General features: G+C 40.6%; 1 protein-coding gene across 1 annotated transcript; it reads right to left on the reverse strand.

Annotated features, from left to right (window-relative positions):
• Positions 1-1,755: 1,755 nt before the first annotated feature.
• Positions 1,756-14,312, reverse strand: SUB1 (SUB1 regulator of transcription). Its single transcript, XM_054283506.1, has 5 exons — positions 14,238-14,312; positions 12,217-12,289; positions 10,637-10,756; positions 4,790-4,898; positions 1,756-2,091 (listed from the first exon to the last, which is right to left on the reverse strand). The coding sequence occupies exons 2-5, from the start codon at positions 12,286-12,288 to the stop codon at positions 2,012-2,014; spliced, it is 381 nt and encodes a 126-aa protein (XP_054139481.1). The 5' UTR covers position 12,289; positions 14,238-14,312; the 3' UTR covers positions 1,756-2,011.
• Between the last annotated feature and the right edge of the window lie 1,137 nt (positions 14,313-15,449).

The raw sequence follows: 15,449 nt of genomic DNA on the forward strand, positions 1-15,449 counted from the left end.
TAAAAACAACCTAGAACCGGTCTATAGGGATCTGAAGCAATTTATTTCACTCATCTGTGAAATTTTAGCAGCTATTTCATATTTATTCTATTTGGTCCAAATAGCCCTATATGCTGTTAAGAGACACTCAAAAAAGAATGCTGTGCCCAAAACCACATCTGCTATCACAAACATCTCCTCACCCTTTTATTCACCCTCAACCAGTTCTAAAAAACATAAGATTTCTTGAGCTATACAAAAACAGATTTAAATTTTATTTGTAATATATCAACAGTGGGTAAGTTAAAAATCAGTTGGAGATATGTGACATATTTAAACTAAACAACATGCACTTAATTTGATGAAGTCTCTTTTCCTCAGCCTTTAATACCGATTTGCATTGAATTATGAACTCTGCAGCACATAAACAGCATATGGCACTTACAATCATGTCTGCAATATAAACAAATATATCAAAATGTTCTTTAACTAAACAAACAGTAACTCTTGCTTATCTATACAAAATTTAGAGACTCTGTTATTATCAAATGGGAAAATTACACATAGACTAATTAAGTTGGACATTCACCAGTTTTTAAATGTTCTTTTTCATAAAGCTGTTTTATCTTCTTGCTTTGCTTAATTATGTCAGAAAATTAACTCCTCCAATTCTGCTTCCATTTCTTCACTGTAGTTATTTTATGCCAGCTAACTTTCATCTTGCACCATTAACTTCCACCCTGGTGTGCCCCTTACATCTCCAAATTCTCCCATCACATTCTCCCTTCTCCCTTCTGTTGTTAGTGACTCGGCATCACCCAGAAGCCCTTCCTCCAGGGCAGCATCTTGTGTAACAGAGCTTCCATGGGGCAGAGGCTTTTCTGTCCAGGGTACTGGGGCTGACCAGCCAAGCTTGCTGGGTCATGGTGCGCCGTGTACCGGGTAATCCCCCTGGGCGCTCTAAGCACCTTCCGCAGAGAGATCAACCAGCCCTGCACACAGGAGCCACAGGGAGCACCCCGAGGCCTGGGCAGAGCGTGCGTGAGGCAGAAACATGACAGACAGACAGACATTTTGGCTGCAGCAGTTTTAACCCTGTTTGATTGCTTAACCTGTATTACAGTCTAATTTAAGCATCATTGTTTATGCAATACTTTCAAATGAATGAAAACCCTACAGACAGGTAAATCATTCCTTTTCCATAACTGATTATGCGTTCCAGAATGAATTTAATGCAAACCTGGAAAAGTGTTCTAACTAATAACCACATTTGGAGCCTTTAAATACTGTCTTACTCTGAGGTATATGTCTATTACTGTAGAAGTTAATGTTTCACATCTAAAGTCCAGAAAAAAGGCTACTTGTATTTTGTAGGTCAAGCAAGCTATAGAAAAATGGGAAGAGAGAGCATGTGTTTTCTGTTCAAGTGTTATTGTTTACCATAATGCTTCATGCAAGAAATGCAAAAAAAGCTATATATTCAAGACTGTTAACATCTGAATAAGTAGGGTAAATTAGCAAACACAGTATTGAAAATTATCTACAAAAATGTGTTTTTCCAAGTATTCACTGTTTGTATCAAGTCTTAAAGCAGAAAGCTGCAGGGCAATACCAAAGAAAATTGAGTAAAAGAAAAAGTGAACTTGAGACATTTCAAGAAATCCCCTCATCAAACAAATGAATATTTACTGTAAACTAAACTGAAATTAAAACAACTACTAAAGCTATTAGGTGGCCTTATCAGCAAACTCCTTGAATCAAAAGGCCATAAACAAGTATGCTTTACATATTACTTAATTTGTTTATTTTACACCATGGGGTGAAAGCAACACAATTCCTTTTAGTAAAGTATACACAAATAGCCTCACTCAGAATACACTTTTAATGCACATAAAAAAAGTATTCATCTTACAAATTGTTTTGCAATCCAAATATACAATAGCTTGGAAAACAATATTTTAGAAAACTAAAGCCAATGTAAAAAGACTGCTTAATACAACTAAATGATATAAGTTTTTGTATGGCTCTGTCTTTAGAGTTTTCTTACTGCATCATCAATATCAGAAATCTGTTCCTTCAGCTGGTTCCACTGTTCTGGATTTAAAGAAATACCTGAAAAGCATTAAAAATAAACACTTAAGCCAAAAAGAAAATTGTGATGCAAGATCTTGTGCATTATTATAAAGGCTGTTTTCATACACTAAGCCTCTGTTATACCATTAATATTTGAGTTACTTCAACAACCATCTTAGTTACAAAGTGAAACTACCCACTTCCAAAGCTTCAACTGAACTTCAGGTCGTTTCTAGACAAGTTTACAAAGAAAAATGTGTGTAACATAATTGTACAAGTACTAGGTTAAAAACAAGAAGTGAAACAAAACTCTGGCCTTGACAGAAGGCAGTACAAATGTCCTGGGTGAGAAGAAGGAAATAATTTCTATTCCTGTTGGCTCCTACAAGCTGTACCTATGCAGACAGGTCTGCTGTGCACTTTTCCATTACTGTATTTCTGGGGGGGAATTTCCCCTTTTTGTTTCTTAAAGTACTACAAATAGCAGGTGCTGTAAGGAGCCTTTTGGAGAGACTCCCTCTCTACCACTCCCTAGCACTCACAAACCAACACCTAAGTTACTTTTTACTTCAAGTTCTCTACAGCGTCTAGTGACACTCAACCAATAATCATTCAGTACTCCACAAACCATTATTTCAGTTCTGAATTTGATCTCATCTTCCCCTCAAGCATATGTTTCATCTGTGCTTTGGTCTACTCATTCTTACCCAAAAATTTCTAGAACCACTCTTTGGAAAGTGCAGGCTCCCAGGGCTCCCAGTCATCTCTCTTTTTTTCCTGTCAAGCTCTTCCTACTAATTATTCCTACCCTCCTCTCCCAGTGATAGCTTTCTTTCATTGCTTTCTGTCTGAAGGTAGAGCAGGACCTGAAAACAGCTGAAACTTTGAATTCCATTTTTGGAGCACATAGCCTTTTCTTTTCCATCACTGTCTTATCAGAGTACCATCACAATTTAAAACAGCAAGTTGTGTACGTGGGGCTTCTCTAAGCAGTCTTCCACCAGTCTTTGGAGGGCAGGTTTCAGATGAACCAAACAAAATTCAGACCTGCTATTTAAGACACTGGCAGTAATTTAAACTGCTGGGTTTATTTTTGTTCTATTACAAAATTTTGACTGCTTACACTGGTTTCAGGATAGATAGATAGATAGATAGATAGATAGATAGATAGACAGACAGACAGATAAGCAGCTTATGAGTGCATCAAGGGAACATTAGACTCACATATTGTATCAGATTATTTTTATCATAACAAAATTCAGACTCCTGCTGCATTGATGAACACTTCTATCTATATCCTCTCATTTTTGTCACTTGGCCCACCCATCAAATCCTGTTGTTTGCCATTCTAAGTGCACATACTATTGAATTCTACCTTGAAACACAGAACATGAAGTCCTTAGAAGTTAAAGTAACCTTTTCTGTTAACTAGCAACAAATCCAAAACTAGCAATTTTCCTGCAGAGCACCAGTATAGCTATTAATGCAAACCTATTCTCAGTGGTTATTTAAGCAATGTTGAAAATGCTTCTCAAATTTTCTAAATGACTGCTTACTGAGTTGCTACTGAACACACCAGAAGAATGTAACAAACCTTACAGTGATTGTACATTAGATTTCTTCAAGCTTAGCAGCCTGCCAGTACACAAGGCTGGGAAAGGACTTTTTGCAACAGCATGTAGTGACAGGACAGGGAGGAATGGGGGTGGGTAGAATGGAAGTGGATAGATTTAGAGTGGGTATTAGGAAGAAATTCTGTACTCTGAGTGTGATGATGCACTGGCACAGGTTGCCCAGAAAACGTGGATGACCCATGCCTGGAAGTGCTCAAGGCCAGGCTGGATGAGGCTCTGAGCAACCTGGTCTAGGGGAAGGCGTTCCTGCCCACAGCAGGGAGTGGGGTTGAATGAGATGATCTCCAAGGTTCCTTCCAACTCAAACCACTCTGTCATTCTGTGAATCTCCAGGGCAGAACATTTCATACTTACCTTTCACTGATGCTATATGAAAATAGATAAAAAGTGGGCTTCTCAAAGAGAAGCAATATAACATCAAGCAGAGCACCAGCACTGCCTACAATCCTCATCTTGAGATGTGGAAGTTCTGAAAATGGTACACAGTGAAGGCTTGCCATGAAAAGCAACAGTACAAGGGGCAACTAGAAGTACAATGGCTTGTGCTGTGCTACAGATTACAAACTTGGGACACTTGAGATATTTCTCCTTCTACTAAAACATTTTTAACAATTTTTAACAATCAGTCACATTAAATGTTTAGATTATTTTAATCTAAAATTTAGTAGAAGCTGAAGGACATGGTTGGTTTAATAAAATTTAAAATCTTATGAAAATGATTAAATGTTTTCAGCTAATTCTGAAAAAAGAAATCCAACCATAAGAGGAAATTCAGTTCATGAAGTTAATCACTGGGGGTGGGGGGAGAAGAAATATGGCAATGGTGTAAATATGTTTATAACTCCCCTACCAAATTTGCTTGTATTTGACATCTTGCTTTCCATAAATCATGGAGGATCTCTTTAGGAAAACAGACTCACTTAAGATTTTATCCATAACCTACAGATAAAACTAATTCTTTGTGAAAACACAAATCATAAGAAAGTGAAAATAATACTCAGTAAGTATAATGCAGCAACAAAGGAGAAAAATATTATATAGGAAATTCTACTGCAAAGTGCAGACCATGTTTCAATACAAAGTAACATGAAGCAGAACAATACCTTTTCTGCCAGGCTTCATTTCACCTTCTTGATCCATCCAGTATTCTCTAATATCAATTAAGACTTTCCCTTTAAAATCTCGAACACTGACATACCTCATTTTGCCAATCTGTCAAAACATATAAGGGTCTATTAGGTATTTTACATATTAGAGCATTCACTTTCCCCAGCAGCATTAGACTCTGACATGTCACACTGCAGCTTATTTTAGATGCCACAGAAACAACTAGATTAAAAGCTTAATTCAGAGTAGTCAGTAGGCTAATAAGTAACGACTTAAAACTGGTTGAGCAGGCAATGCTCAAAGCAAAAGTAGCTCTCCCAGAATAAAAATACATGTATTCTTTACATACTTGCTTCTAGCAAGTCGTGAATTTATTGTTTTCTGAAAAAAATTACTTCCTTTGCAAAAGTTCTAAACAAAGAAGGACAAAGGGAGCAATACTCCCAAATCTAAGTTTTAGTCCATTCCACAAGTTCAGAAAGCAAATTAAGATATTCACATGTGATACCTTCCCCCCTTTTCTTTTAACACAGTAAATACAGATGGAAATGAAAATTAGTCATCAACTGTCCCACACACACTCCCAAGTCTTCATGGGCACTTGACTGTACCACCAGCTCTTCAAAAGAACAGTCAAATCTTTTAAGTTTACCAGTATGTAGCACAGTACAAAATTTTGGAACTTGGACTTTAGAATTCCATAATTTTCAAATCAGTGTCACAACTGAATTACAAGAGTACCTCTTTTTTTCTGGGGGGGGGGACAGGGAATGGGGAGAAGTTGGGGAAGAATCATACTACCAACTATGCAATACACTCTGAATTTGGGCTTATTCAATATCTTCCCAAACATGATAAAAATCTATCTATTCAGATAAAATCCAAGTACAACATAAATCTGAGAACCAGAAAATATATAATTAAAACATAATCAAGTAAAACTTCTTGCAATTCTAAGAAATCCTTTTTATTCTGCATATATCTTCTGGATACATTTTATATAAAAAAGAACAGATTCTAAAGTACACAATTTTAAAATAAAGCATTCTTTCCTGGTAAAACACTAACTTTCAATTTCAACTTCCTTTATCTCTCCATGTTGCATTTTGATACAATTTAAGGATGGGCCCTACACTTCTGGCCCAAAACCACTAGAATTAAGTTTGACCTGTAAGACTGAAGAACTCTCCAACCAACTACAATAATTCACAGATGTTTAAGTCATATCCTCTCATTTCACAAAATAGATACAAACATGAATACTTTATCTTTGCTTACATGATTTTTTCTTTTTCTGCAGATGCTATATAACATCTAAATTCATTTTAGAACAATTAATGTAATTCTGAAGCACTTCTACTTCAAAGCATCCTTTAAAATTAATAAGACATTACTGTTCATAAGACAGTATTTTCAATGTATAAAGTTACAATACAGAATTAAAATTCCTGTAATGTTATGGCAGCTTAGCTCTTTCAGACCAAACCTGCTACCATGCCCAAGTCCATCTGCATTCCTGGCAAAGAATACCCTAAATAGCCTACATGGACAACATTTCTTAGTTTTACCCTTTAATGCTCCAGTAACTTATAAGGTCACCTCCAGGAACAGCTTCAACCAGTAGCACTCTGCAGCACCTTTTTTTTCCATGGCTACTGAAGAATATTAGTGCCTTGTCAGATTTGTTATAAAAAATAAAATCTAATTCAACAGAGCAGATTACAGCTGCAAGTACAGTAGAAGGGTTTAGAATATCATTTTCAAGGATAAGAAAGATTCTGTCTTAATTCAACTACAGTAAGGTGAGGGGCAATAATGCTAAGTTTACACTAAATCATGAAGTCTATCTTAGATAAAAGCATTTCTCTATGTAAATGCTGAAATTAAGTTAGACTTCACATCACATCAAGATTTCAGATTAATGTTCCCAATGAATTTCAGATATTTAGTTGAATTCTATGCAAAAGCTGCCACTACTAAAATTATTAAGCAGGCTTCTAAAGTACAGTTCCAAACATCTACACTCAAACAAAATTTAGACTTAACTCGTTAAGTAAGTAAATTAATGTTCCTTGATACTTAGCTACCTGTAATTCTGATACAGGTTAATTTCTGAATATTCCTTTTTTCATGCACCTGCCGATAAAGTTAAGAGTAATTCCAGTGATTTTTCTGTCTCTATAACCAGAGCAGTATTCTAAGAGTTGCTGTACTGAGAAGAATTTGTTTTCTTCACACTGGCTGATGTGTGGCTGTGTTTTGGCTTTGTGCTGAGCACAGTGATGCTAACACAGAGATGTTTCAGTTGCTGCTGAGCAGAGCTTACACAGAGCCAAAGCCTCTTCTGCTTCTCCCCCGCCAGCGTGGCGGGGAGGCTGGGGGTGCTCGGGAGAGTGGGAGGAAGACACAGCCGGGAAAGGTGAACCCAGCTGACCAAAGGCACATTCCAGACCTTGTGACATCACCTTCAGGGTAGAAAGGGGAGGGAAGAGGAGGGAAGGGGGCACGCTGGGCATGATGATGACATTTGTCTTCCCAAGTGACACTTAGATGTGGTGGGCACTGCTCTCCTGGAGATGGCTGAACTCCTGCCTGCCCATGGGAAGTGATGAATTAACTCCTTGTTTTGTTTGCATGTGTGGCTTCTGCTTTCTCTATTAAACTGTCTTCATCCCAACCCTCGAGTTTTCCAGCTTTTACCCTTCCAGTTCTCTCCCAGTCCCACTGATGGGGGTGTGAGCAAGTGGCTGCCTGGGGCTTGGCTGCTGGCTGTGGTTAAACCATGACAGTTATCATGATTTATAGCCGAGTACTTAGTGCAGTTCAAGCTTCACAGAGAAGTTCATATACTTTTTATTAAATAGCACAGATCCTTAGATTATATTACTCTACTGACTTAAATAAATCAGAAAACATTAAAACCATTATTTCCTGGTTTCTGTTTCTTAGAATAAAAAGCACTGAATGTATCTCTGTTCCTTTCAGAGATATGCAATAGACTTCCTCTGTGCGTTTCAGAAGCACCTTCTTCATCCTTTTTCTTAATTTCAGTTTCTCTGGATTAAGCCGTACACCCACAGAGCAAGCATAAACAGCAGAAAATCCTCTGCCCTAGCCAATAACCATAAGTAAGGAGCACAGGAGTCCTGTGAACTGTAACATCTGCAGCAAAGCAAATTGTGAAATGCATCGGTGACCACCTAAGTTTTGTAATTAGTATCCTAAACCAGTAACAGTTTCAGAGCATCATAAATTTCTATGTTTACCTTCTTTCAGGAGTCTATGATAAGGACACTGGGAGACTATACTGGAAAAATCAAAGAACTTAATGCCTCAAAAGTCAAAGCCCAAGTATGATGAAAACTCAAAAAAACAAAAAAAAAAAAAAAAGGAGTTGGGAAGTGGACAGAAAACACAGAGAAAACTTCTGAAATAACAATTTCAGTTAAATGCATGATCATGCCATGTGGCTCTGCTCTGGGTAGCCATTAATGAATCCTGACAAACCTTATCCAAATCAGGCATAGGTAGATAATAGGATTAGTCAAACTAACCAAAGTACATGGTGCAGAGCTCAGGTTGGCTTCAAGCCACAGACAGGAATCTAATGCAGCAAGGCTAAACCCTCCCATGTTAACACAAATTATGCCTGTCCTTAGGGCCTCCAGTAATACATCACACATGGGAGTAACATAAATTTCTGCATCCTAACAGCACACAAATCCTTCATCAAGTTCCAGAGTATACCAGGTTCCCTATAAAATCTAATAAGGCAAAGACATGCAAATACATAGAATACACCTTGTCTCTTACACTGAACAAATTGTCTTCTCCTTACATTAAAACCTTCTTTTAAGTAGTTGCAAAAAAATTACACCAACAATTTCAAACAAAAATATAAAATGTACATATTTATGAAAACTACAGAAGTCACAATGAGCTCTATATTAAGGGAATCTGTATGCTTCAAGAACACAGCCTGAGGGTGTAGAACCAAGAAGACTCTTGGTTTCACATTTGCAGCCACTCCCACACACAATATGGACATCACAGAACTTGTGACTACCCTATGAATGCTTTACAGCCCGATTTCCATCAGCTAAAGCCCCTCTTGTAAAGCTATACTGCAAAGTCACTTCCACATCAGAGATCATTTTACTGCCTTGAGAAAGAAGCTCTCCAGAAAGGTTTTTAGTATCAAGACGCCTAGAACAAACAAAACTAGATCTAAAAAATTAACGAGCATGCCCTCCTGGATAGGGGGGGGAAGAAGGGGGAGTATCCTCAGACCCACTGTAGTTTTACTTCTATAGTTTAATATCTGCATGTTAGTTACTGCACAGAAGTTTATGTAGACTACAAAAACTGACAATGCTTCACCACAACACAATGAGTAATCTACAAAATATTTTATTGTTGATTACTTCAAAGGCAGGCACAGACTGGGTAATGCTGGTATTTTAGGTCAAGGTGATATTTAAAGATCTGTATTCTACTCGACACCAGCAGAACCTTGTTCTTATCAGAGTAATGTGAATCCTCCACTGTCTGTTTTTAGTAACTTTTTATTATCTTAGGTCGAAGAGGTTTCAAGAAACCAGAGCATGCATACTTTCGCTTTTATTTGAAAGGATTTGGGTGCATTTTTGCATCAGGGGCACTAAAAATTTTTAAGTTTTCTCCAAGGCTGGAATTTCTGAACATATGACAACCATAGCAACTAGAATTTCTAAACTTACTACAAACATAGCTTTAAGTTTATACACAATTCTTTAGAGTTCTACCTGCAGTTCACTTACTAAGTTGTAAAATTCACTATTTCATTTTTCCTACAGGGTTCAAAGCATGTCCAAAGAGAACTAAAAATATTATACACTTCCTTCAATACAGAAGCTTAGACACAGCCTTCAAGCAAAGTTCTCCCTTCTAAACATAACTGAAAAAGTAAGAACGTGGACATTAAAAATAACTGCTCTGCATGGCAGTATCAGTTAAGCAGGTCTTCTCTCTAGAACAGACTTTTCTTCCCCTGTACTACTTCACACTGCTGCAGACCAGAAGCATTTCATTTACATTACTCTGTGCTTCAGTCATCTCACTAGGCACCTTTCCCATACCCTTTCACAAACTTGAGACTCAAAGGCCCAAGAATTTCAGTTCCTTTCCAGCCAGCTAGTCAGAGACCTTTAATAGATCTTGATCCACATCCCCAAAACAGCTAATTCTAAGCTGTGTATCAACCCTCAGCACACACTGCTACTGCCTTGGCTAGCCCTGGGAACTGCAATACCCTGAATTAACAAATGCATCTTTCTGTTGAAAAAGAGACATTCATCCCATCTTAAAAACAGGCAATACCACAAGTTACTATCTTTATGGATGTTCAGTGATAAGATCCTACATCATAACATAAACAAAACTTATTCCAAGATGCTGTAATAACACAGGAGGCCAAGCTGCCCTTGACCTAGTTAAATAGGAACGAAGAGTCCACATTTTGGTTTCCAAGAACATATTTTTCAAGAGCCCTAATTAAAAAAACATTTCCATGAAGAGAAAAACCTGATCTAATATTTCAAGTATACTGATAGCAAGTGCTCAGCTCTCTCTAAGTCATGAGAATTAGATCAATTGATACAAAGCAGATTCTTTTACTCTTGTTGAAACCAGACCAGGCTTTTCTGAGCACCGCATCTGAACGCCAGCCTCATAATCCCCTTCGGCCAAGGATTCCAGGAGGCCAAGCACTACACTGTCAGAAAGTTCAGATCACCTCGTAAAATTTATACAGCATATGATGTAACATGTTACCTTAACCAGGCTCTATGAGTCATCAATTTTACCTGAAACATATTCTCATCTCTGTTACTGCTTTGCTTAGAAGAAGCTGCACCTTTTGAACTTTCACCAGTCTTTTGTTTCTTTACAGTCTTTTCTGGAGTTACTTGCTTTTTCCGCTTTGCCTTGGAGTAAAACAAAAAAAAAAAAAAAAAGAAAAGCATGAGCCACAATCACTCTGTATGCTACAGATAAGTTTACACTGTATATCACAGCCTACTACCAAGCAATGCACTTCATCACCTTCTTGCTGTGAAGGCAGGAATTCAACACTGTACATTTAGGCTGGAATTTAAAGACTTCAAAATGAGCCTGATTCTGTTCTCAGTGAAGTAACACTTTGGCTTTGAAGAGAATTTAATCACATCAAAATACATTTCAAAAATCCTTCTCTTTTTGCACAGTAACACAGTCAGTTCAATAGTTTTAATAAAAAAATTAAGTCTGATGGAAATGGCGCCCTCTTCTCCCCTAAATGGAACAAAAAGTATAGAACAGCATAGCTTGCAAGGCCTCCAAAAAAAAAAAAAAACCAAAAAAGAACACCTAGATAAGATAGTCAATAATGCAGAAAAATTATTTATTAAGATAACTAATAAGATAATAAAAAATCTGGAAACCACATCTACCAGAGACCAGTTTTTTTACTAAGCATCTAACTGCTGCCCACAGCACGATAAATTATGCGACATTTTAAAGCATTCAGACCATATCACCTGTAAATCAGATAACACAAAGAAGCTACAAAGTTGCTATTTCTACTCATGTAAAAATAGGAGACCAGATCTCTCGATGTATTGTACTACATTAAAACACCTGGTGTCTGTGTTGCCACCTATCATTTCTTTAAAAAGATAAATTAACTGGTTTTTTTCTAAATCACTTTGATTTCTACAATCATTTTGCTTTTGTTCAAAATGACTGATACATCTACACAAACTTCTAACTTAAATATTTAAATTAAATGGAAACATTTGATTTATACATTTACAACAATCATCTTAAAATTTACCAACTCAAAGACACTCAGCTTGGCTTAGCTTCTAAGTGAGAAACTAGCACATGGTGTAACAGCAAATAAAAGAAAATTAAGCAGAGAAAAAAACCCATGCAAACAAGTAAGCAACTGACACAATGAGCACAGGGCAATCGCAGATTTTTGTCATGGAGAAGTAATCCATATATTAAAATGGCAGAGGGTGGCTGTAGGCATGTTCTCAAGTTCAAATTCTTCCCACCAAAGCAGTTGATACAGAAGCATTCAGAAGCTTGCCACAAAGCAGCAAAGAATCACAGGGAATTTGCAATTATCATATGGAATGGCATGAAGAAAACAAAGTGCAACTGAAGGAAAAAACTTTCCTTCAGGGAAAAAATTGTGCAATCCACCCATACTTGGAAGGTGGATTGTTTGGTTTTTGTTGTTGCAGTTGTTGAGATGAGTGGGTGGGAGAGAAAGTTTCTTAAAGTGTCTGATAAATGATACGGAATGACATGCTTGTTGTGGCATAATGCTCACCTAATTCCTTAACCCAAGCCTGAAACAAAAGAGTTAATACAGTAATGAATTGTATGTATTGTTCACCTTTTTGTCAACTTCACTATCTGAATCACTGGCAGATGAGCTTGAAGATACAAGTTCCTTTGATTTAGGCATTCTGGGAAAAGAAAAATAACATGACAACACTATATAAGGAATGACATTCCACTTTGGCTGGAAAGCAATCTTCAAACCTGTTTGTACTGGTTTATCTTCTTCAAGCCCTCCTAAAGATTTTCCTGCCCTTTCATTTAAGCTTTAAATATGCACTGCAGATGCAATATCAAGCACTCTTCCCTCTTATATCTTTTCCTCTTTTTGCTGCAACTGCATTAAAACACATTTACAGCACATTAAATGCAGTGGTTTGGCTTCTGAGCTGTCTACAGCAGAATGATTTTTCACGATTTTCATATATCCCTGCACATGACAAAACCCACAATGCAAAACACATAATACAGTAGTGCCCTCCAGCTGAATGCTTTCTATTACATCCACAAACGTGAATTATTAACACTCTAGCAGTATGTATATTCTGTCACAGGCATTTCACCCAGTCGGATTTGCAAGAAACATGCAGCACAATTGTCACACACGTGACGCTGGAGCTCCCACCTATAATCTAACAGTCTGAAAGACACCTCAGCTGCAGAGAGCTACAGCACTGCAATTAATATTTTCACTGCAACTTCAACACATCAGTCATAATTCACCAGACAAGCAGACATTCAGCATTCCTTGAATGCGTGCTGCCAGGTGTCCTTGCACGTCACCCTAGTATGCAAACATGTGGTTAGGTATAGCGGTTACACATCGTCCCTGCTGCTAGAAACTCTTTGTAACAAAAATACCGCTCATTCGGTCTTTTAGAGTAAAATTAAGCATCCCTGAAACTGTACAACACAAACATCAGCTAGGAAAGGCCAAGATAGCATTACAGAGTATCCCAGGAAAGAAAAAAGGAGTAACAGCGGTCTTAAACGGGCAGTGAAAAAAAACCCCCACATATGCAAATGAAAAGAAAAAAACCAAAAACAAAAAAAAAACAACAAAACAACCAAACCGGAGTCCAAATAATGCTAATGGATCAACGTAGTTCTAAAGCAGGGCAAGACCTGTGGTAATAGCTTGTAGCACAAGGACGGAAGCTGCAGCACTGCACAGGATACAGGGTGTGAGGAAGCACACAAGCCACGCTCTAGGATGGAGGCAGAGGAGCGCTGGAATGGGACAATGTGAAAATAAGCAAACGGATGACACTGAGTCGGCGAGCCAAACGGTGTTTCGGGGGATGACCCCGGGGTCCGCATGGGTCGGAGGAAGGCACAATATGGAGGAAAGTGTGGGCGGAAAGTGGAGGAAAAAGGGATGTGGGGTGTTGGGTGCTCCCCAGGAGAGGCCGAGCGTGAGGAGACACCGCAGCGCCGGCGAGGGGGACGGGATGAGCCAAACCAAAGGAGACCAGGGAAAGGTAAGGAAAGGAAGACGAATCTGGAACTCCAGGTAGGCGGATCCCAGCCGCCATTTTCCTCCCCTACTCCTCTTTTCAACGGCTCGTGTCGCCCCCCGAAGATAAGAGTCGAGACCCAAACAAGGGTGGGGGGGCCAGGGGGTGGGCGGGCGAGAACGTCCAATTCTTCCCGGGGTAGGGCGGCAGCGAAGGGACTGCGGGTTACCCGCGGCTGAGTGCGCGAAAAGAGCAGCACGGAAACTAGCGGGCACGGGGTCGCCGGCGGGCCGGGTCTACCCCCGGCCCCCGGCGCCGGGGGGAGCGCGGCCGGGCGCCATCTTATCCCTCTATCAGACTCTGTGCCCCCCAACATGGCAGCTCCCCCTCGGCAGCGGCGGTTCGCTCCTCCCGCTCCACAGCAGGGTATCCCCCCCGCTGGGCACCGCGGGCACTCGAGGAACAAGGGGAAGCCTCGCCTTGCCGCCACCGGTCCGCGGCTGTCCCGATCGGGCCGGAAGGTGCCGCGGCGGTGGCGGCGGTAGCGGGGGTCGTGGGAAGGGGCGCGCAAGAGAAAATGGCGGCGTGGCGGGGGCACGCAAGGGGACCCAGCACTCACGTCCTGCTCCGCGCGTGGCTCCTCCGCAGCGCAACACAAGCGGAACTGACGCGGCTCGGAACGCCCGCCCCGGGCCGCTCACGTGGGGTGGTGGGGGGCGGCTTTAAAGGAGACGCGGCCCTTTGTCCCCGTTGTCGCTCGTTCCCGCCTCCCCTGAGGGGCGGGAAAGGGATCGTGGTGCTGGAAAGGAGATTTTACAGGGTCACAGAAAGTCCCGAGTTTGTAGAGACTCACAGAAGACATCGACTCGAGCTCCTGGCCCTGCGCAGGACACTCCAAGAGTCATACTCTGTGCCTGAGAGCGTTGTCCGAACGCTTCTTGGTGCTGTGACCACCTCTCTGGGGAGACTGTTTTAGTTCCCTACCATCTTTTGAGTGAAAAACCTCCTGGTATCCGTCCTGAACCTCCTCTGACTCGCTGTTGCTGGCCATAAGGGTGAAGAGATCGGTACCTGCCCCTCCGCTTCCCCTCGTGAGGGAGCTAGAGACTGCCATGGACATTAGGAAGAATTTCTTCACAGAAACCATTAGCCATTGGAATGGGCTGCCCAGAGGGGTGGTGGAGTCATTGTCCCTGGAGATGTTTAAGGAAAGACTGGAAATGGAACTTGGTGCCATGGTCTGGTTGACGTGGTGGTATTGAATTACAAGTTGGACTCGGTTGTCTCCAAGGTTTTTTCCAACTTGATTCTGTCGTTCCCTGAAGTATCCCCTCAGTCTTCCCAAGGCAGAAAAAAACCCCTACACTGATTCATAAATAGCAGGGTTTTTTCACGCTCTGCAGCCGTTCTTCGATGCCGCTCGGAGCCGCCCGGGCAGCGGCGTGAGGCGGGGTGCGGCTGCGGTGGGCGGCTTTGCATAGCGAAACCACGGCCCCGCCACACCTGGGGCGCCGCTCGGCAGCCCCTCCTGATGCTTCCCCTCCTGATAGTTTCCCTCCTGATGCTTCGGCTTCTGCCACCGGATCCGCCTTCTGCCACTGGTGCCCCGGTTTTCCTTCTCTTACCGCGGGGCTCTGCCGCTCGGGAGCATGAGGGCACCTGCCCGGGAGCTGGAGCACCGCGGATAGAAGGTTAAAGCTGTCTCAGCGCCTCTTTAAAACATCTACATTTTAAAAGTTGTCCAAGCAAATAGCCTTGAAAACGTACTGACAATGTTGCGTTTTTTTCTGTAGCATGTTCAAACGGTGATGCGTCCCGAGCGCCCTGCTGA

Source organism: Melozone crissalis, unplaced genomic scaffold (assembly GCF_028551555.1).
Source record: "Melozone crissalis strain CALT ecotype California unplaced genomic scaffold, PUWL_Pcris_2 ptg000036l_1, whole genome shotgun sequence".
In the NCBI taxonomy this organism is placed as follows: domain Eukaryota; kingdom Metazoa; phylum Chordata; class Aves; order Passeriformes; family Passerellidae; genus Melozone; species Melozone crissalis.